Source organism: Haliaeetus leucocephalus, unplaced genomic scaffold (assembly GCF_000737465.1).
Source record: "Haliaeetus leucocephalus isolate CR32 unplaced genomic scaffold, Haliaeetus_leucocephalus-4.0 Scaffold206, whole genome shotgun sequence".
NCBI lineage: Eukaryota > Metazoa > Chordata > Aves > Accipitriformes > Accipitridae > Haliaeetus > Haliaeetus leucocephalus.
The window spans coordinates 1,312,207-1,335,359 of NW_010972642.1; the positions used below are offsets into that span (position 1 = coordinate 1,312,207).

General features: G+C 39.7%; 1 protein-coding gene across 1 annotated transcript; it reads right to left on the minus strand.

The window, feature by feature from the left end:
• Nucleotides 1–10,859: 10,859 nt before the first annotated feature.
• GOLT1B (golgi transport 1B) lies at nucleotides 10,860–22,694 on the minus strand. The gene is made up of 5 exons (XM_010566098.1): nucleotides 22,638–22,694; nucleotides 18,804–18,895; nucleotides 16,796–16,974; nucleotides 13,289–13,370; nucleotides 10,860–11,919 (listed from the first exon to the last, which is right to left on the minus strand). Exons 2-5 carry the CDS (start codon nucleotides 18,885–18,887, stop codon nucleotides 11,881–11,883), a joined length of 384 nt encoding a protein of 127 aa, XP_010564400.1. The 5' UTR covers nucleotides 18,888–18,895; nucleotides 22,638–22,694; the 3' UTR covers nucleotides 10,860–11,880.
• Nucleotides 22,695–23,153: the final 459 nt, after the last annotated feature.

The window sequence follows — 23,153 nt, forward strand, 5'->3', positions numbered from 1 at the left end:
AGCGCCGCGCCGGCAGCGCCCCAGCCGGGGACGAGGCCGGCGGATGCCAACCCGCCGCCCGCACCTATCCGCGGGGACAGGTCGGCTCGCAGGGTCAGCCGCGGCCGGTCCCAAAAATGGCCCCGCATCGTGCGCGGCGCCTGCCCGGCAGAGACCGTTCGGTGCTTTTACTGTCATTTGTACTGAGGATAACGCGTTCTTCATAGCCCTCTGCCTCAACCAGCATTGAGAAACTCGTCATTTTCAGTCCCTGAGTCATTTCCTCCTTCTTGCCTCCGAGTTGTCTGGCACACCAAACACCTCGCAGTTTACCCCTCCCATTGCTAGCAAGCCCTTCAGCTCTCTGGCTGCAAGGCAGGCTTTCCCCCGGCCTTCTGCCTTCCACCGCTACGGCCACCATTGGTGCTAAGTCCTCCAGCACTGGCAACGAACGCAGGAGGGGCCCGCACAACCCATTTTAGTCGGAGCTGGCTGGGATTGCCAGATGTCTCACAACGGGGCTCTGGGTCCTCCCCCTGCTAACCACTGCCTAGTCCATGCTGAAGTCCACGTAGCTACACCTTCACAGCTCTTCACACCTCAGCTGCCCATCTTACAGCTGGCGTGTACTACTCTGTCTCTGATTTCTGTGCGTAGGTACCTGGCAGGCAGGTGACCAGCACCTGAAGAAAAAAGATTAAACACCAGAGGCCGGTCTACTCAGTTACTTCTACCAGTGCTGCTGCCAGTGAAACCATACAGCAGTAGTACAACAAAACCATGAATTTTTAAGAGAAAATCCCAGCGTAACCACAGCATAATGTTCACAATCTGCTTACTTTCATCTTTACTGTTTTTATGGTTAAGTCTTTTCTTCCTTTACTACTGTTTGCATAAATGTTTTCCCCTTCTGATCTGTTTGAGAGTAGTTGTAGAAAGCTGTTTCATCTCCATGCTACTGTCAAAAGTGTCAACTTCTGCTTTGCATGATGTACGTGAATTATTCTCTCTTGTATAGTGCCAGAGATTGGTTACGTAAACATAAGTAGATCACTGTTCCTGCCACTCTTCAGCCAGGTAAGAAAGTGCTATTTAATGGAATTACAAAAACTTGGATTCCAAAGAAACACGGGTAAACGACACTACCGAAAATGAAAGTTCATCTGAATGGTCATGTTTTAGTGGCTATTTAGGAGAGAGGAAAGATGGAGCAAAAAACAGGAGGCAGAGAAGGCAGTAAAGAAGCATCAGACAGATGCAATTCATCATCAGTGAACTACTACTCAGTGGTCATGAGAGCAATTCAATCCATTCACAATGAATTACCTTCAGATTACAACCACAACATGGGAACAACCACACTGGGTCAGGCCAAAGGTCTACTTAATTCAATATCCTGTCTCTGATAGTCAGCAATAACGATGCCTACAGAAGAGTTACAAGAACAGAATAAGCATGCAGTGGCACTTTCCTGATATGCTCTTTGAGCCTCAAGTGGTTTGTACCACAGTGGTTTCCTGAAAGATGGATTCTTAAGGCTTAACAGTTCTTCATGGATTTTTGTTCCATTAATTCAGTTGTTCCTTGAACCCATGTAAAATTTGGCATCTGTAAGATCTTGTGCTAATAAGTTCTACAACTTAGCTCTGTTCTGTGGAAAAATACATAATTTTGTTTTATTTTGAACTTGCCACTTGAAAATTTCACATCATGCTCCCTTCTTCTGCTATTGTGAGACTGTAAACACAAATGAAGATCAAAATATTCATCCTCTGTCTGTCACTGGTGATTTTACAGGCTACTGTTGAATCGTTTGTAAGCCATCTCCTTTTTCCAGATGAAGAGTCCTAATCTTTTTAGTCTTAATATAAAACCAGTTCCATACCCTTGATCATCCTTGATTTAGGATGGGGATAGGAACTACACAAAACACTCAAAATGCAGGTAGCCATATTTATTTTTAACTTTTTTTTTTTTTTATTCTTTCTTTTCTTAATAATGCCTGGTGTTCTGTTTCCTAATTTGACTGTTCCTGAGCACTAAACTCAACTGATATTTTTACAAACTATCTAATTCCAAGACTTCTCTCCTGAAAGGTAAGAGGTCATTCACAACCCATCACCGTTCACATATATTTAGTATTCTTTTTGGCATATGTATCATTTTATACTTGCAGACATTATTATATGTTATTTTGACAACTGTGTACTCAATTTCTTAAGGTCCTTGTGTAACTCTTTGCAGATAGCTCTAGTTTGGCTGAATCATTGAACACCATTACTCTGAAGGTTTTAATCTCATCAGCAAACTTTGTGCTTTCTCTATTTGCCTCCATTTCCCTACTATTTTCTCAGTTGCACAGACTCTCTCTCTTCTGTTTCCTGTCTTTCAACCAATTAATGAGAGCAACCATAAAAGCACCTTTCTTATGGGAGGTTATTTTCTATGAGCCTTTGGTAAGGGACCTTGTCAAGTCCTTTGGAAATCCAAGTAGATTGTATCAATTGGACATCTACTGTCTGCATGTTCATTGAATCCTTCAAAGAAGTTTCTAGGTAGTCACGTCAGGATTTCCTTTCAGAAAAGTCATGCTGAGTCTGCCCCTCAATGTGATGTTTATCCATATAACTTTTTGCATTCCTTATTAGAGGTTCTACAGTTTCTCCAGACTTACTTCAGTATCCTGAATCCCTCTAGAACAAAAGCTGTTTAAATGCAGTTTTACTGTTTCCAGATCTCATTTTGCCAGTCTGAACAGTACTGTGTTGTGAGCCCTTTTTCTTTCTAGTTCTCTGCATCATGCTCCACTATACAGATGCACTTCAAGTCATCCTCAGACTACTGCCAACTATTGAGGTACAGAGCAGAATCCATGGCCTGGGCATAACGAAGAAATAGGAGAAGGAAAGGAAAAAGAAAGGCGAAATGTTATCTGAACTACAGAGGATTTGTGCAAAGCCAAAACACCAAGTTACCTAGGATATATATTAAAAAGAGATCTTTTTATTGATAGTCAAGCTGGCCCTGAATTTGTAAATAAAAATCAAAAAAGGGGGACTAAAACTCAGAGAAGCTGCAGAAATTACCTCAAAACTTGCATCTTGCTGCAACACCCCCAAAACCGAAGTTGCCATTAGTAAATGTGCATACACACCTATTTTTGCAGTGTTGGCTTGCATTACTTCAATCTACTTACACTTCCTTATGTAGCACTCCAGAAGTTATAATGCAAGGGACATTGACTTTACCTCTACCGATTCAAGCAGTTGTATTGATCCATCAATAAGAACACACATTTTCTACATTCTGAATATTTTATTTTCATAAAACAGGCCGTTGTTCATTTCTATGCTAGATTTTCCATTAATGCAAAGCATTCTGTGAACGCTTGACAGCTCTGTTAAACTTTAGAAGTTTTAATGAGTAAGTTTTTCACAGAGAATTAGGTAATTTATATACTTCGAGTCTGAAGTGTTTCAAAAAATTCTAGAGATTCACAAGGTGAAGAGGAGCTGTGATACCTGGGGCTCTAGGGGCAGATTATGTTTGTAGAGTGGCCACAAAAACCTGTGATTAGTATGTTCCATTCCTTCTGCTGGTCTGCACAGAAGCTGTGCAGAACACAGCATTCCTTCTGCCTGCTGTGGGCTCATGAGTGGAATTTTTGCAGAAGACCAAAGGGGTTTCAATCACGCACATTATCCAAACCAGAACTGAATAAATTCACATTTTAGCCACAGAAATATGAGGAACTACCATTGGGAAAATGAAAAGGCTCTATGATATAAAGCCAAACAGGGAATTTTGAAAGAGGCAACAATTCTACAAGGAATGAAGGGCAGAACCCCATAGCTTGATACACTTTAAAAGGTTTCCTCTTATAACCCCAGTGTGCATAAAGAGGATAGGGTGAAGGTGGGGAGAAACCAGGTTTTCCATTTAAGAGAAAGCTGGGATTCTGAGATTGTTTTCCTTCTGAAATGGAATGGAAACTTCCTGTAGTAAAATGTGGGGAAAGCAATTTTGATTCAATCAGAAGGTATCATTTTGACAAAATTTGTGTTTCAGTTCAATTTTGATCTTTTAAAATTTTCAAAGCTTTTTGTAATATAAGCCCTTTTGAAATGTGTTCCAAAGCTTTTTTTTTTAAAAGTATCTTTTTCAAAAATATCGGAATGGTATGTTTTGATATTTCTGAAATACTTTGCTTCTACTTAGCTTTTGTACTAAAACTCAATTGTGCTTAGTTTCTGCAACTGCATGAAAGTGCATTGGCACAAATATTTAAAATAAGGAAACATCAACTTTCATCTAAAATATTCTTCAGGGAAAACATGTGTCTGATTTCAGTCCCCAGACTAAAACTCTTCAGAACAATTAAGAAGGTAACTGCAGGACATGATTTCCATATAGCTGCCTTGCAGAACTGGGAATACAGTTGTGGAAAGTTTTTAAAGTCCTGAAGTGAGTGAGGGGAAGAGAAACCTTTGAATGAGAATCAGGTTGGTATTGTAGAAATTTCCTAACAGGGAAAAAAAAAAGTAAATATTATGCTTATATATGTGTTCATATACTTACAAAATATTAGGGTAAGATAATTTTTAAAATTATTTTTATTTCAGAGAAGGACAGGTCATTAGAGTCTTGTCATTTTGAGCTACAACAGAACGATAGGAGAAGCTGAAATAATAAGCCTTATACACAGAAAGTGATGGTTGCAATTACTAGTCTTCATTTCGGAAAACAAGAAGAAACAGGATTCTTTGTAGAAACAGAAAGATAAAGGCACAGTGGCACTCATAGTCAGAGGCACACATCACCTCACAGAAGGGCACGAGTGAGATGCAAGGTTTCAGTGGATGTTATTTTCAAAGAAGCAAGATCTTTTTGTGGCAGCACCTTCTCGGGGTGCTCATTTCCATCATTATGCCATTTTTCCACCTCTTTGGACATGCCAGCTCTGCTGTAAAAACAAATTAATAGAGTGATCTGGGTTTAAAAAACCCAGACAAAAAGCATGGGAGTAGGAAGTAATTGTTGTAGATGCTAAAGGGTGGGAAGTGTCTAAGCTGGCATCCTCACAAAGAAGTAGACTGCATAATTACACTCTCAGAAAGACATTAAGAAACAAGAGCTGTGAGAGAAGGTAAAGGGGAAAGAAGCCACAGAACACCTGACAACCAGGAAAACACTAAAAAAAAGGCTGAAAAGAAACGCCTGCATGTGCGAGAGTAATTGGAACCAAATAAACGCGACTCCTGCCCTTTCATTCCCACCCATTCAGGGAAACAGCATTTTACGCATTCTTCCTAAATAAGCACTTTGTGAATGTGTCGCTTATTTCTGCCCTGAGAGGCAAGAAAAACATTACGCTCTGGGAATTAACCAAGAACAGAGTTTGTTTCCAACGCTTCTTTCAGACTTCAGTTTTCTAGCTCCTCTCCTTCACCTCCTCACAGCCTCCTCAGCGGCGGGGGGCAGGGCAGGGCCTTCCCCGCAGGCCTCTTCCAGAAGGTTCTGGGCCGCTGCACCTGCCTCGCCTCAGCCCTGCCCGCCTCACAGCCCTGCCGGAACAGGGCTGGCTTCCTTCGTGTCCAGAAGGTGAAGTGTCAATCATGCTTCTGAAGCAAAGCCTTCAAAAGGCATTTAGAATGAGTTTAGGTGCACCAGAGGTGGGAATGGGGGCACAGGGAGACGCTGCAGGTGGCAGCAGCACCTCAGAGGCTGGGTCAGCAGCAGAGCCCCCCCCTCGGCTGGCTCCATCTGAGGCTTTAGCACCCAGGCCACATGAATCCCAAGTTCTCATCAAAATCAACTCAATCCTTCACCTTTTAAGGGAAGCACCATGATTCCTCGCTAGCCCATTTTCCCCATCCAAGGTAACTGCCAAGATTTCATAACTGCTAAGTCGCTTCTTTCTCCCCCGCTCAGGCCTGCTTAAAAACTGGCAGAAAAGTATGAGGGGAAACACTTTATATTTTGTGCTGCTATATTTTTTTCCGGGGGGAGGAGGGGAGTAAGCAAGTTGAGGATAATTCTCCACATAAGTTCATAGAATCGTTTCGGTTGGAAAAGACCTTTAAGAACATAGAGTCCGACCATTAACTTAACACTGCCAAGTCCACCACTAAACCATGTCCTAAAGTGCCACGTCTACACAGTTTTTGAACGCGTCCAGGGATGGTGACTCATCCACTTCCCTGGGCAGCCTGTTCCAATGCTTGACAGACCTTTCAGTGAAGGAATTTTTCCTAATATCCAATCTAAACCTCTCCTGGCGCAACTTGAGGCCATTTCTTCTTGCCCTATCCCTTGTTACTTGGGAAAAGAGACTGACACCCACCTCACTACACCCTCCTTTCAGGTAGTCGTAGAGAGCGATAAGGTCTCCCCTCAGCCTCCTTCTCTCCAGGCTTAACAACCCCAGCTCCCTCAGCCACTCCTCATAAGACTTGTTCTCTAGATCCTTCACCAGCTGCGTTGCCCTTCTTTGGACACACAAGGTTAGATGGTTAACGATAAAAGCCACTCAGCCAGGCCGCCTGGAAGACGTGCTGCTGAACTGCTTGGTTTTGATACAAAAACTAAATTAATATTTAAAGACTGACTCAATGTGATTTTTTTGGGTGGTGTAAAACATTTTGGGCCAAAAATGCCTTTCATTTCAAAGCAGTAGAGTTAAATTGTAGAAATCAATGTGAAATCTTGATTTCTCTGATGTTACTGGAAGAGCTTTTGAGTGCCTGGAGAAAAGGACCCACGGAGGCAGCTGGGCTGTGGCAAGGGGAAAGCCCGCTTTCCCAATCTCCAAATTACAACTCGGCTGCTTCAAATCCTGCCAGCCAAGAGAGGGCCTGACGTGCAGCAGCATTTTGGCACAGCCAGCTCTCTATAAAAAGCTCAACATCCGCTTCGTGTTTTATAGCCATGTTGTGGTTCCCCAGCCTAAATTAAATCATGCTTAAAGAGAAGCACACAACAAACCAGCCAGAAACTTTCACGACATTTTTTGGGCCCCACTTACCCTCTGCAGGACTCCGAACCGTTGGCTCGTTGTGCGGCTGATTTGAAAAGACGACAATAAACCCTATCTTGTGCCCTCCACCACGTGAGGGACCACCACTCGGCCTCCAGGCCCCGGCTTTGCAGGTACAGCCCCGCTCGCTGCCTCGGGGAGCCTGGGCGGCGTAGGCTCCGTGCTTGGCGCCGGCGAATCCCCCGCGCCCCCCGGGCCCTTCCCGCCGCCTCCCCGGCGTTTCTCTCCCTCATGGCTCCCCCTGGTGACCGCCGCCGCACCTGATGGCGGGAGGGCCGGCTCGGACCCGGACCGAGGTTCAGCGCGGGGCACTTAAAAAAGGGAGAAGAAAGAGGTTGTGGGTCACCTACGTTTTGCCCGAGGTCAGCTGCAGCGCCAGTTCGATGGTGCAGGAGGCCAGTTCTCGGTTACAAACATCTTGGCTCCCGGATCTTGAAGAGATCTACGCCCCTGTACCGAACAGTAGGCTAAACACTGCTGCCCTTTCAGTGGAGAAATTCCCGTATGTGGTAAGCCAGCTAGGAACCCGATGCTTTTATGAGCTTTCAGCATTGTATGCAATAAGATACTCCAAACCTATATATTTTTATAGGAGATCCATTACATTCCCAGCAAAGTGGTACTACTACTACAATGAAAAATGGTATCTGCTAGCAAGCATACAGGTATACTTGCTGAAAAGCACGTGGGTTCCTCCAGACCTGTGCTACTTCACAGGTAAACTAGACATTAACGGCTGGTATAAACACATAAATGCATTTCTATAAATAGATCTTGAGCAATACCCCAGATTATCAGCCATAACACTCAGTTTGAGATAACGAATTCCACATCAAATTACTGCATGTTAGACCTGTCATTTTTCTTTAAATTCTTACCTATTTGAAGAGGATGCTTCACCATATAATAATTGTGCTGAAATTAGGCTTGGCCAGGGATTACAGCATCTGCAGAATCTCTTTGTTGGACCAAGCACGATATCCAAGTCTTCTGAAAGATGCTTTGATATGCCAAGACCAATACTAGAAGGGTGAAGCCTAGAGCAAATGGGCCACAAAGGCCAAATTCTTCTGGGTAAGTTAGTCTGGTAACAGCATACTAGCGCCATCATAGCTGGTAATGGCAATCTGAAGGGTAGAAGTAACAGCCCAAGCAAGCCAGGACATGGCAGCCAGAGAAATAGAGACAGGAGTCCAAGGGTTGGCAGTGACATCTGAAGAGACAGCTGGGAGACATACATACTACATTTGGTTTAGGGATGCAGACTCTATCTTCCAGCCTGGTATCAAGCGAACCAGAATGGCAACACCTAGATGGGCCTGTACCTTGAAATCTGGTACAGAAACAATTTTAAAGTAATCCAATAAAAACTTGCTTTGACATCTACTGCAAAGATACCTTTCTTTACAACGTTTTTGACACAGACTCTGAACTACAGTGGTACTATATTGTGAGCAATAACAAAGTGTTCCTGGTTAATAAATGGCAACTGTTCACTGAAAGTAAGTGGCCATGAGCTACATACAGATTAACATTATACCTCTCACAGTTTAACAAATATAACTAGATGTAGCTGGGAATTTTGTCCTTTTAAATTAGGAAGTGACAATTCCTTGGTATTCTTCAGCTAGAACCGACTTTGGTAATAGTTGAGAGGCTGCAACTTTAGTCAAAGTAAGTTTTTAGGGCATTAACTAGCACATAACACCAACACACCACCTCAACAACCAATTAAAATCCCTGCTTTGCTCTTCTATTCTCTTTGTGAAAATCCGCAACAGTGGGCTGCAAGCTTGCAGACCACCACAGAATAGTAAACCTGCTTATCAGGCCACTCTCTAGGCTATCAATAAGCCCACACTCATATCCTTGAACTAAACTGAAAGCACAGGGACTAGAACCTGCTCTAAGTTCTAGACATGTATCCTTTTTCTCCTGAAGTTTCACAGTTATTTCCTCAGAAAGGAGGTAGTTTAACAAAGAAAGTATTTCCCACGTAACTAATTTCCACATTTTGTTGTGATGTGTTTGAAACTAGAACTTGAATAACTAGGGAGATGTTTATGTAAAAGGTTTATTGTAAGAAAAAGAGGAAATGTTTCTATTAAAGATTAATCAAAGACTACTTACTATGAAAGTCACAACAGTGTAAGATAGTGAAGCAATAGCAGCATGCATGCCCTAACCTTTGGAAAGGAAAACTTGTCAAAACACTTTTTTAAAACATGCATGTAAAGAGACACAAAGACAAATTATAGAAAAAGGTACCCATTTATTCAAGGTATGACAAGGATATTTACAGTATTCATCTGCTCAGAATAAGATCCATCCTCACGATTTTTAAAGCAGCAATTATAAATTACATTTAAAAGGGGAAATGTTCCAAGCATGTTTCTGTTAGAGATATTTTTGCAACGACAGAAACACTTTAAGGCTGTCATTTTGACCTTTGCTGCCACCCACACTTATCTCAGCAAAACTGTCTCAAAGACATTACCTTAAGGGATAAAGACTATGCTAAATTCAACATACAATTTTGTTCCCTCAGACGCTTTTCACAACAGTTCACATCTGACAAAAAACTGACTTTTGATTTAAAACAATGAATTAAATAGAAGTGAGATGAACTGCCTACATCCCAGTGTTTCAGAGGGCTAAAAGATCACATACAACACCACATTCATCACCTCTGAAAGGTACCATCAGTTTTCTTGTTGATGAAGGTACTTCAGCTTACCAAGCAATTTGCTTTCAGTCAGAGCTCCACAGTCATGGGGTGCAATCCACATTTCCCATCACATTACTTTTCAAAGGACAAGAACAAAAACCTTCAGGTAGCTGACTTCCAATGTAAATGATGAACACTGTCTGCTTTAAACAGTACTTGATTCCCACAGTACAGACTAGTGCTCTACCAGAGTAAACAAGATGAGTTTGCTAAACTGCTGTAGTGTTACTCTCTAGTCATTTTAACACACAACAGATCTACAGAAGCAGTTAAAATTGGTTTATCTCTTGAGGTAGAAGCCACAAGTCATATTTAGTCCTGCCTGTAAACTATAACACACGTGCCATCAGGCAAATATAGCCATTTTTGTCATTTATGAAATAAAAACACTGATTTTTTCAGATGCTATTCATTGTAAATACAATGGCATTTTTTCACTTAATCATTTTGTGCCTGTTTGAGAAGGAAGCAAATTAAACATTTGGAATAGTAGATTGTGGCTATTTATACAGTTGTATAATGAAACTTAATGTCTTAATGAAAATAAGACGTCTTATACAAATAAACTTCACAGCAATTTCCAAAAGGGTTGGTATACGACGATTCTTCTTAACTTAACAGTTATTTTGGAATACCAATTTTAACTGCATGATAAAGAAAAAAAACAGCCAACCAACCAAACAAAAAAAACCAGTCATTAGACCTTTAAGACTACATAGCTACTTGAAATACCACCATTGCATTTTGGTAATATTTTTTTAAGATTACATTTAAGGGAAAAGGAAGTTAAACAGCAGAAACCCCCAAAGCCTGCACAAATACAATTTACTTAATGATCATGTTTTGTTAGGTGAGGATGCTACGTAACTAAATCTATTGAAAGTGCACAATGTTTAACATTCCAATAGAAGCAGAAATGTGACCCTTGCATTAGTAGGGGACATTTATTCCAGGGTAGCTAAGAATCTCTGTAACAGCAAAGCTGTTGCTGTGACTGAAAGAAGTTACTTGAAGGTAACCCAAGCAACAAGTTACAAAACATATGGAGATTGGCACTTGATCTTTTGTTAGCCCCATTAGCTTAATTTTCTCCCCAGAGACTCACGTACACAGAACTTTTAAGTTTTCATTTTATTACTGTAAAAAATAAAAGTCAATTTGTAGTTCCAGAGTAAACAAAGAAACCTTACCTTCAAACTACTTAAAAACAAAGGTTCAAATTTTGATAAGATACATTTCACAGGGTTCATGTCAGCACCTTAACCAAATGCATTTTTTGTGAACTACGCATATTTCACAAAGTTATCATGTTAGTGACAAGGGGCTACATTCTCATCTGGATGCACGCGTAACTTGACTCAAGGAGAACAAACTGGAAGGAGTGCAAGTCAGTTTCCAGAGTTCCCTGCTGAGCTCCACATGTTCAGAACCAACATTTAAGACCGCGGTTATTCAAGATTGACCTTTGCTTATTCCAAAATGGAAGGCAAATACAATCAACTTACATTTGGCTTTGAAACATTAAGATAACAATGTTTTATTTCAGCCACATATTTACAAAAATGTTTACAACAGAACCGTGTAGGGTTTCCTTTTTTTTTTTTTGTCATAATACACTTAAAGATGAATAGTCATCTCAACCTTCATGCAAAGACGCATCTCTTGTTACACAAGAAGTTTTCTGTTTGGTTTTTTTTTTTTTTTGCACTCTGAGGATAGCAAGCAGAGGGTTGGATAAGTTTGGGTCACCCTTAAAAATCTAGGCCTGTTTGCTCTACTGCACCTTCAAAATAAGGAGGTAAAGTACAGGCACTGTTAATTCCACAAGGGTTCATTGCCTCTAGCATGTTTTCCAAAACCAACAAAGATAGTCTTGAACAGTTGTAACATGGGTTATTCCATGACTTTCACCTCTTCAGTTTACTTCCTGAACTCTGGAGTTACTTTCCTAGAAGCACACTTGCAGGGCTTCTTTTCTAATGTATATTGTTGACTATACATTTTAAATTAAACTGTTATGTAAAGAATGTAACAAGCTTTTCCTTTGTACACAACTTAATCTTTGTGCTGAGTATTCTTCAAAAGGATTTTATAAATAATACAGTAAGTTTAGAATCAGTCTTCTGCCCTCTCGTCATTATACCATGTTGTTGCTTTCTCCAACTTTATCTACAAGCTGTAGGAAAGGAGACAAAAAGGTTTTAAGCTGCATGACATTTATGTACAGTGAAGTTACTCTCAAATATTACTTGCTACTTGCACAGTTAGTATGCGACTGAAAATGAGAGTCAAGTAGTACTCACCAAGGTCTCATGGTTTAAGTTTGTGAAAATTAAAAACCTTACATTGCAATTGTGTTTCTGCATGACATGTTTTTCTCATATAGACATTAACAGTGCAACATGAAGATGCAACAGAATGAAAAAGGAAATAGAAGAATGCAGATAACACTGCTAGCTTAATGATTAAAACAAAACAATACAGTATCAGCCACACATGCATTAGTAGACCAAGTAAGATATTCCAACTGACCATTACTGTGGATTCTCTTCTGAGCCTACGTAGGCTTTGAATAAAACATTAACAATTATCTTTTTAAAACAAGATTTAACCCCTTTATGATCAAACTAAATATGACTAAGTAAGATCAATTGACAAATGAAACATTCAATTGATCATGAATTATGAGCCAGAACTTGGCCTAACTGTAGGATTGGAACAGATGACCTTGAACACTAATTTAAAAAAAAACCCAGCCTGCATACATCTAAGTTATATCCCTTATAATTTTTTAGTAGTAGCTATTAAAACTGTTGCTTTCAAAACTAGGGTTAAAAATGCTTGTGTTAAAATATGTACAGAAATTAGCACAGTAAAAGTAGTTGACTGAAACACCCTAGATTACCATCTTTCTGGCACCTGTTAATTGTCTTCAAATCCCTGGCTGTTTGGTTAAGAAAATGGAAAACTACATTTGAAAAAATACAAATCTTAGTAAAAGCAAGCTGCAGTCTGGTGCAGTGGACCTTAAAAAGTATATCTGATGAATGGTTATGCACATGAGGGTTTCTGGATTTGCCATACAAGCCGCAACTTAACATTGAACTAAACTGTTTGCTTTTACAGGCAACTTTTCATAAATATATCCAAATACTACCCAAAGAACAGTGTCCTCCTCATCGTACAGACAAGAGAAGAGGCAGAGAACAGTGTCATGATTTGCCTATTTGGTCACCTAGGGCCAACAGTGAAGCAGAAAGCAGAACCCCAGCGCTCCAAATCACAATCCAGGGCTCTTTCCACTTCACAACATGTAAGCAAGGGCAGCTTCTGCAAAGGTATCCTTTTGTTCCTTTTACATCTAGAAGTCTTTCACTGGGAACGAAGGTGATCTGTATGGTGCAAGAACTATACAGGAATACACTCAAAGACACTGCTCTAAAGTTATATTTCCTTTATTTCTGATGCATTTCTACTATTGCTATAACAATGGAACAAAAAACCAGTACAAGCTTCAAATTTTGCATGAAGTACCAAACACTTACCGAGCTTATACCAGGTAAATTCAAGAGATATCCAAGAACTGGAACTCTTCTAATAAAGCCAACAACCACAGGAAAGAACCCCCTTTAGTTAAGATATCAGAAGATTGTATTAGTTTTTATAATTGTACTATTCTCATATTGCTATAAAATTAAGAAATAGGAGTTATTTTTTAAACCCGGGTTACATAAAATCTCGTAGCTTGTTAGTAGCACATTAATTTTACCAAATACATCAACATACATTCAGCAGAGAAAGGAGAAAACCAGGAAAGATACACCTGATTTTTAAATGGAGTTAATTTTCTTCATAGGTGGCAACCCTCAGTCGGCTCTTCAAAAAATAACCGAAGAAAGAATACCCAACTTAGTCAACAGAACTGATGCTCCCAACTAATTTCTCAAAATTACCATACATATTTTGAGGTAATTTCTTTTTACATTATAGGAAATACATTCTTGCAATACCCAATGTAAAAACAACTGAAGTTAATTCTGAATAATCCCCTTTGAAACCATATATGGTACTCTTTACATTAACTAAAGAAAATTGAGCACAACAGAGTTGTGTATTCACTTATTTCACAAATTTATGTGAAGTCAGAGATTTAAATCATGAGCCAGAGGATGTTGCCTAGCACAGCTGCTGTGGTATAGCCCCCTGTGCTTTCCACTTTGTTTCTGCTGCAGGAAAACAAATTTTCTATGGCAGCAGCTCAGCTGTTTGCAGTCAATTGTAGCAATTCAGCTGGTGGTGGCGTTCTGAGTTCTCTCTTGTTGAGCTATACATTCCCTGTGTAGATTAAGCATTAACATGTAATGAGACCTCAGCCACAGTGAAACAGGGAAGTTTCATAAGTCATCATCCTCTTCACTACACTGGTAAGAACTATTTGCTGGGTAGTACCAATATCAGCAAGTTTTTCCTGGACATTTTCTTTTTTTTAAAGACCGAATCATTTCAGTGGTCCAGTAAATTGTGATGCAGGGCACACAAACCCCTTGTAACAGATTAAAACAACTGTTGTAGCCAAGAATAAGGAATAGTCAGTACAGGAAGGATAATATTGTTAGCCATAACTTTGGATGCCTGTAATCTGAACAAGGCTCCAAAAGCAGCTTAGAGTACAAGAGATAATGTCCCATAATAGCTTTCTCCAGTGAATGCAATCTGAGCATGTAGAAGTATGGAAAAAAAACTAAACGTCTGATGGAAAACTTGTAGCAGCATGTTAAATAAAGACAAGAAGGGAAAGACATGCTAGATTTAAACCAGAGTAAAACAATAATTGTGTGTGTGTGTCTCACTTCAGTCAGATGCATATTAAAAAAAAAAGTCTTTGCAATCCTGTCATTTGTTTACATGTTCTTGGTCACCAGCTCCTAACCGTTGTTTTATGGACAGCAAGGGCTCTGCAATTACTGCTACAGGGTGTAAGAAAGGTGACTGTAAAAGTAGTCTAGATACGCAAGACAACAGCCTACAAGAAAAGATTCTATAGGGATCTGAACACCTAGTAGAACTACTTTAGTGGTCTAAAAACAAGAGACTCAAAAAAGTACAATACAGTGGTTTACATTTGTACTATCTTAGTCCGAGTTGAAGTAAAGTTACTAGAACTGCTAAATTGCTCTTGGTAAATATAAAGGTTTTCCATATAAAAGTCCTGGTAATCCACATGACTAGAGCCATCAAGATACACAGAAATGCCCATCCTCACAGCACACTGCCCTAAAAAATCCAAAGGTGCATAAATTGATCTGGTATTCCTTGGGCTTAAGAAAATTATGTACTTCAGAGACCAATGATAACCAGGGAAGTTTTCTGTTACACAAACAAACAGCGGGATCCTGAGGATTTGTACAAAGTGATGCTTGCAGAAAGGCTCCATTTTTAACTTCTTCAGAAAGAAGCAAGTGGCTGAAAACACAATAATGGTTGAAATGAACAAGACTGAAGCAAAACATAAAGCTCTGTTTGAAGTAGTAACTAGCTGACATTGTAGCAAAGGATTTAGATTCTAACTATTATTAAGCACTAGAAGAGATGATCTAGAGATGTTTTAAATTAAAACAGATCAGACAAACATTCACACCTGGAATTATCTATCCCTTATTGATACTCTTCTGGCTAAGGGATAGTCCTAATGACCTAGTAGGGATAACTACTGACCTTCTACAATCCCTTCAACATAATTTTACCTTGGTGGCCCCTGGCTAGCACCAATAGATAATCCACAACCATACCTGCTTAGACATAGTAATTTGTAATTCTTTTGAGATCTTTTAAAAGGAGGGGTGTTTGGTTAGAAACACACTCTACTTGCTTTGTACTGGCTGATTAAACCCAAGCTCTACATGCAAGAAATAACAATATTCGGTGAAACACTGATTTTCAAAACACTTGCAGTGACAGAGTTCAGGGTAATACAAAGTACAACAATAAGAAGCATATATTAAAACTGCAAAATTGATTTTCAAAAATCTCACTGTCTTCAGTAGGAGCCAAGTTAAGATTTTTTTCAAAAAATATTTAAACATTTTATCTAAACTAAATACAAGATTAACATACAATTTCACTGAGTGGAAAAAAAGGCACCATGAGAACAGTGGTTTGATTTTGATTAGCAGGAACTGTAGTACTTAGCCAGTAGCCGAACACTTTGAAAAGGTGTCTGTTTTTAGGGGTCTGTTATTAGATTAATAAGCATTAATGAAACAGTCTTCATCTGAACAGAAGTCCAAGAACAACTAAAAGCCTTCCTTCTTACTTACTACCATTGTACTTTGTTCTATACTGAAGTATGGAACTTCAACCATGGAAATAAAGATAAAATATAGATATATACAGGTTGTAATAAGTTAAATTCTTTCACCATTATGATTGCATTTATGAAGTTAAATGACACATTGTGAAAGTTATAACATATATCAAGATTGCTGTTCAAAACATAAGAATTTTCATCTTTCCTTAACTCAGTCAAGATAATGCTAACCAAACCCAGCAGTTCTGACTATACTAGGGCACAAGTGTAATGAAACATGACAGAAGACATCTTTCCACTGGGCTGCCATAGTAATGAAATGGTAAGGTTACAGACACAGCATGTTTGTAACCAAGTATTTTGCCCCATCTGTTAAAGAAAAGTACAAATTCCCCACCAATAAATACTTAGTATCTAAGTTGCCTTTTTTAAGGAGTAAATATTTAAACTTCACACTGCTAACAATTTGGGCTCCCAGATATTTTGAAGCTTTACAATTCTTTCGTTAGACATAAACAACATTGCCAAAGTCAGTTTGGTATACACCTCACAAACCTTAGCAGATTTGAGTCTTGGAAAAATACTTACCTACTTGCCACCTCTTGCAAATGTAACCTTATATAAAACCTATCAAAAGCGAACATTTAAAGTATGCAGCTTTGTCAGCTGTAATGCAGCAACACTAAACAAATACATTTATTCCTAGATACACCAATACAGAAAGGTCTTTTGAAACAAGTCTTACCTGAATAATAGGAAGAACCCATAAATTTCAAGGATCATTCCTATTAAAGGCCAACCAATGAGAACTATGAGCACACCACCCAGGAAAAAGCCCGTTGCTTTCATTTTGTGTTTTTGAAAGAAGAATCTAAATGTTCTTTCTAAACCGATAACAAAAGACAAGCCAGCCACAAATAAAACCTAGAAAAGACAAAAACCAATCAAAGAAAGAAAACATAATTATATTCCTAAATTTAGGATGTAAACATATATATTCTACAAATTATACTGCATTTCTTGCACAACTTTTTTTAATACCAAAAGACAGATGGTGAGAAGGAATTTACTAGTGATTTTCTTTGGTAAGGTCCATCTTGAAGTACTTGTAGCTAGCATTCAAAACTCTTCTCTCAGCTGCTTAAAAAGTAGAGTCTACCTTTGTGGTCTCTGACAAACACAATCATGGCAAAAAGACCCGGTGACAACAGTTATATCTGTGCCATAACATGAGTATGATCATTATCCACAAGCAGTGCTGAAGCTTAGTACCACTGACAGCAAAGGTTCCTAAAAACTGAGAACAGACATGTTACAAAAGCACCTCTGTTCTATACCATGGACATCTTCAACAGCTTGTACCAATCAACTGAACAGTTCAAAGGCAAAAAAGGAAACCAGTTGAAGAGCTTTACCAGTTACTTTACTTGTTGGTTTTGGGTTTTTTTCTGTGTATATTCTTTCTACTGTTTACTAGTTCCAGTATAGACTGAACACTATCACACTAGTCCCAACTAGTCTGAACTACTTTTAGTGTCCTTTAGCAACAGGATTTGTACTTAGTTCAGCTTCTAAGTGTACACCTGGGCAACATTTTTGCTGAGAAGGGGATAGCATCTCAGATTTTACTCAAGATTATAGATGAAATTTAAGTTTTGTATGTTATTTAATAAACTACTTTCTTACCACCTCTTCCCCTTTCTGATTCTTTTTTTAAGCTTTCTGTAAGGATATGGTACCTTTTCTTGCATTATCTTTGGCTACGACATAGCCTGTCATTGTCTCTTCCTACCTATGTTTTCGTCATTTTCCCTGAACAGGATGTTTTATTTCTATCTTACATTAGGAAAAGAAAAAATAAGCATTTTTTTTTTTTTTTACTCTTCCACTATACACTTTACTGATGGTTCAGAACATTGCTTTAACTTACACACCCAAATGCAAATATATATATTTTTATATTTTCCTTTCATGAATCTCAGTGTTTGACTCTGCTGCCAGAGAATGAAACTGATCAGTTTTGACCACAGACTTCTAGGCATCAGCAAAAGAGGATGCAAACCTCTACCAGGCTGTGCTCTTGGCTGGCTGGCAAAGCCGAGAACAGCAGAGGCACAGAGATTATCACATTCAGAAAACACCCTGTCATTTTATATTTGCTTTGAATTGGGAATTTTGTGTACCAGAACTAGGACTTAGTTTGTATACTGCTTTAAGTGAAAACTTTGATTTGGTAAAAACCAAAGATGTTAAATCTCTCTACTATGAAGGGTGATTGGCTCTTCTAAAGCCAGACTATCAGCAATTCATACTTCTTTTGTCATAAAGCACAACAAAGCTACATTTGCTAGTATGTACAGAACACTTCACTATTCTTACCCAAATATATACTTAAATTTGACAGTTATCTTACAAGATCACAAAAAAGAAAGCATTAGTAATGACAGCCAATCTAGAAATTGTATTTGCAGCAGCATAACTGCAGAACAAGCTGCTTCTTGTCTGACCAACATACTGCAGGCCTGACCTGGAGGTACGATATTTAGATTCACATGAGTTGTTCTAACTTTAATCAGGAAAAATGATTCACTCATATCGCTGAGCATAACTCTTCCTTTATACCAAATTGCCACAGTAAATTTTGTGATAGTTTCAAATTGACAACTTATTGTTCTATTTTTCGTTTATTTTTAATATATCATATACTTAATTCTAAGCAGTGCAGAATCTAAGACTAAACAGAAGGCACTTACATTTCCAATAGCCAAAAGAGCTTTGTCAAAGAAGAGTATCATTCCAAAGAAAAGGAAGAACACTCCAAACCCTGTTAGTCCCATTCCAATTTCTGAAAAAGAAACAAATTTAGGCATGTAACAGAACATAGTACCAGGAAAACCTCATGCATAAAAATTATGAAAAACTTAGAATGTCCAAGCTACAGACATTTTAAATTTATAGAAAAACTCAGCCTATTTTATGACTACCTAAAAACTTTCCTGAGTGTACAAATACAGTAAGTCTTGTAGACACCAATTACCTCAGTAACAGACAGAGAGATCTTTGGAAGCTGCTTATCAAAAAAGTACACATTCAGAACTATATACTGAAATTGAATGCAACAAGAAAGCATGCATGCATATATACATACCACAAAGACATTCCTTTTGATTTACTGCTAGTGTGGAGAAAAGGATTGTTTTGTGAACAGATAATGAAACTTTGTTTTCCATTTGCAACTCTTATCCCATTATGTTTACCACAGTAACATAAGTACACTGGTCGTTTCCATCCTCCCGAGACCTCACATTCCACCTCCCATGATCTTGCATAGCAGTCCCACTTTCCCGAACTTCTGGAGTGAACACAACTCAGATTAATGCTGTAGGCTCTTTACAAGTTACACATGCGCTGATGGCTATTAAACACTAGCTTGGGTCTCCAGCCAGTTGCCAGTTTTCACAACACTTGTAGATACTACATATCTTTGAATTCTCCCTGTCTGTAAAGGTTGCTCAAGAAATACTGTGAAGGCAAGAGTAGGATGGAAGGTCTGTCTGACAAACCAGGTTAAAAATATCAAGCTATGATTAAAGCTACCACTTCACAATAACCTCTAAGGTATCTTGAACACCATACTTAGAAATACATCCTACTTTTAAAATTAAACCTCTAAGGCCTTCCCGTCACTCTCATGCAGACTGAATGGGAGAAATAACACAAATGACAACAACACAGCTGCAAAAATCCTTGCATTTATCTATGCACTCATCCTTACATTATTGTTATCCTTGTGACCAGAAAATTTAGAAACTTACAGGATACATAAAACCAGCTAGCAACACCAGCCACGATACTACAGACAGGCTGGCAGCCCAGTTTGTGTGTCTCTGTGTATATATAGGTATAGTTTGAAGATCCCAGTACTAGTGTAGCCTGAAACAAACAAACAAGAACCCCACCCACACTATCATAGCCTTCATTGCTACTGTTTGCCAGATCTACATAAATGTATTTCAGTTGCACTTCTGACTGCAGAGTAGATCTAGTTGATCGTTTACTGTTGCTTGAAGAGCTCAGGAGTAAAGGAGTATCATTCTGCCTATTTCAGAACTTCCATTTAGTTATTGCAAAAAAATTCAAAACACCTCAGAGTAGAGAGATTTGTACAGCAACATTCAACTTCCCTAACTTGAGCAAGGTTGCAGACCACTTGGTGTTAAATCTGTAGTTCTACAGCACTGCCTGCCACTTTAAACTTTTGCTATAAGCATTTTAACCACCCAGAATTAAAACTACTAAGTAACCTGCTACAATTGATTTACTGCAGACATTCATTGAAAATACAATTTGCAATTCCATTTTTCCTTGTAAACAAGTATTGAGAATCTGCTGACTGAAAGCAATATAATAATTGCAATCTGCCCTTTTCTCTACTACTCTTTACTTTAGAAGAGCAGAAACAATCTGTATTCTGGAAGGAAAACACTTGGAGGCAGGACTCCAAAGGAATTACCAGCTGCCAATAAGATAAATATGCAGTCATGGGAAGCAAGTATTCATTCCTCTCGCAGACACAGCACAAAGTAGGGATCTAGCAAGAAGGCAGAGGCCAACTCCCAACAGCTGCTGCAATTACTATTCTGTCACTTCTCCTGTATTCACTTGAAACATGTTTGTAATCACCTACTCCTACAATGGATTCAGATTCACTTTAGAAGTCAAGCATATTCTCTAGTTAGTGAAAAGAAAAAAAAAAAAAAAAAAAGAGGACCACCATTCTTATGGTCCCAAAATTACTGCTGAAAGAAGATAAGTAGTCCAGGACTATTACTCCCTGTTGCTAACATCTCAGTAGAAGGTATTACTGACTTGATTCATATCAGAATTTGGAAATATATTTCACTAGCATTCCTAGGGGAAGAAAAAAAAAAAAGCAAGTGATTTTGTACATGATCTTTGCAACAATGGACTAGGAATTTTTATAGAGGGTGTAAATTATTTTTAAATGCTTTCTCCTGCACCAGAAGAGCCTTCCCATATTACTCAAATACATTTCAATGCCTAGAAATGCAGAAATGCATACTAACCATGTGACATTTAGTCTGTTTTTTTAAAAATTATGATTTACTGAAACGAGGGAGCAATGCTTTCTCAAATGTTTCTGCAGAAATCCTGTAAGCTGTGTAAGAGTACTTCAGCACTGTATCAAAACAGCTTAGTAAATATTAAGACTTACAATTAAGATGCATTGACTGTGAAAGTTCATGGAAGACAATACACATCCTCCATCTTTTGTGTACAAAATAAGAATGGAATCGTGCACTACAGGCTCTCAGAAGACAAAAATTTCATGCAGTTTATAGGTTATGAAAAGTTTCAATTTCTAACTATTATTATTTTGCTAGTAGTATTTTTTTAGTACTGAAAAATTAATTTGTTTGGGAAAAACTAAGTGCGTTCTTTTGCAATTACTGGTGATTTATAACACCATTCAATGCATCACTTACAAAATGTTCTAGACTACAGCTGCAAACTTAAACTTTCCAAACGTCAACTAATGCAGCAGTCCTCTCCAGGTATTTATCACACTACTCCAGCAGTGACTCTGCAGCTAACTCCATATTTTTCTAGACCGCAGTGAGTTTAAAACTATCTGATGAAATATCTTCAGAATTTCAAAAAAACAGTGAAAAAAAACCAACAACCCTAAAAAAACCCCCTGAACTCCACAGTACTTTACTTACTACTCTTGGCTCTGGAAGTTAAAACCAACAGAATCAGCACTGGAGTTAGCTGAAGGTCCCAAACGAGGAACCAAGAAAAGGAAACAGTGAACAGATCTCCTCTTTCTGAAGAGATTTTTCTTTTTTTCCCCCGCAATGAATACTCTGGACAGGAGAATAGGAAAAGCAAAGCCCGCAAGGGTTTAATCAATCTGAAATCTAAACGTTAACCCCAAGGGTTAGTACCCATCCCAGTAACAGAGCACGGCACCTAAATTTCTCAAGAAATCATTGACCTTGAAACATCGCTAACCTTTTCTGCCTGTCTTCATGCTTGGCCTTGACTGGCTCTCCAATGCCTCTGTTTCCAGTATCCTGCTATCAAGTTAAACTCAGTTCTTTTAACTTTCTTTTCTACATCTTTCAGACTTGCCCTCCTTCATAACTGACAGTACAGTGCTTATCAAGCCGACTTATTTCCTTTCACGGCAACCATGCCAGAAACGCATCATACATGAGATGTTAATTTAAATCAAACACCTACCGTTCTCCTTTACCTTCAAGTTCAAACTCTTACAAACCCCTTTACTTTGATTTCTTTGTACTTTCCCTTTCAGCACCTCTATTTCCAAGTACTTCTATTCAGTGAGAACAAAACTACGGTCACACGCAAGTACTTCCCCCCCCGCTTCAGACTGAGTGTCTGGTCCTCACCTTAAAATCCCCTCGGTGTCACCTGCAAACGTTCAGCGTGATAACGGCACGTTAAGAGAAAGCACTAACATACAATTCACTGATTCCAAACCGCTAACGTCCACGTGGAGGCACGCTAGAAGACTTCAGCTAATGGTTACTTTTGTTTACCGTTCGGCCTTCCTTCGTTCTCGCCACCGCCGCATCGCAGCACCCCTGCCCACACGGAACATCTCCCAGCCCAAGGCAAACGCTAGCGGCGGCGGCGGCGGCAGAAGCGCCCTCCCCGGGGCGCGGGGACCAGCCCTGCCGAGCGCTCCGCCGCAGCCCCGCGCCCCAGCTCGCTCTCCGCTTCCCCCGGCGGCTCAGGGCACCGCCGCTAGACCCGACGCCGGGGCCAGCGCCGTTTTGACCGCCCTCACGAACAGGATGCCGACGGGCGCGGCCAGGTGAGCTCCGCCTGCGCCCCTCCCGTTCCCGGCCCGCCGCTGGTTTCCAGCCGGTGCCCGCGCAAGCCGGACCCCGCCTCAGCGCCGAGAGCCGCCTCTCCGGGGCGGGCGCGGGCCGAGGACGGAGGAGAGCTCTCCGCAGGGGCGCTCCGCCACAGCGGCCCGGGCCGGGGCCCTCGGCACCGACCGCTCCCACGGCTGCGACCGGCGGGCCGCGGGAGCGCGAACAAAGGGCGAG

Bases quoted from the DNA above. Each gene is read 5' to 3' on its own strand.
- GOLT1B (XM_010566098.1), bottom strand. From the start codon at position 18,887: ATGGGACTAACAGGGTTTGGAGTGTTCTTCCTTTTCTTTGGAATGATA. The intron at 16,975-18,803 runs GTAAGTGCCTTC...TGTCTTTTCTAG, and splicing joins CTCTTTTGGCTATTGGAAAT to GTTTTATTTGTGGCTGGCTT. The intron at 13,371-16,795 runs GTAAGACTTGTT...TCTTAACTAAAG, and splicing joins GGGTTCTTCCTATTATTCAG to GGGGTTCTTTCCTGTGGTTG.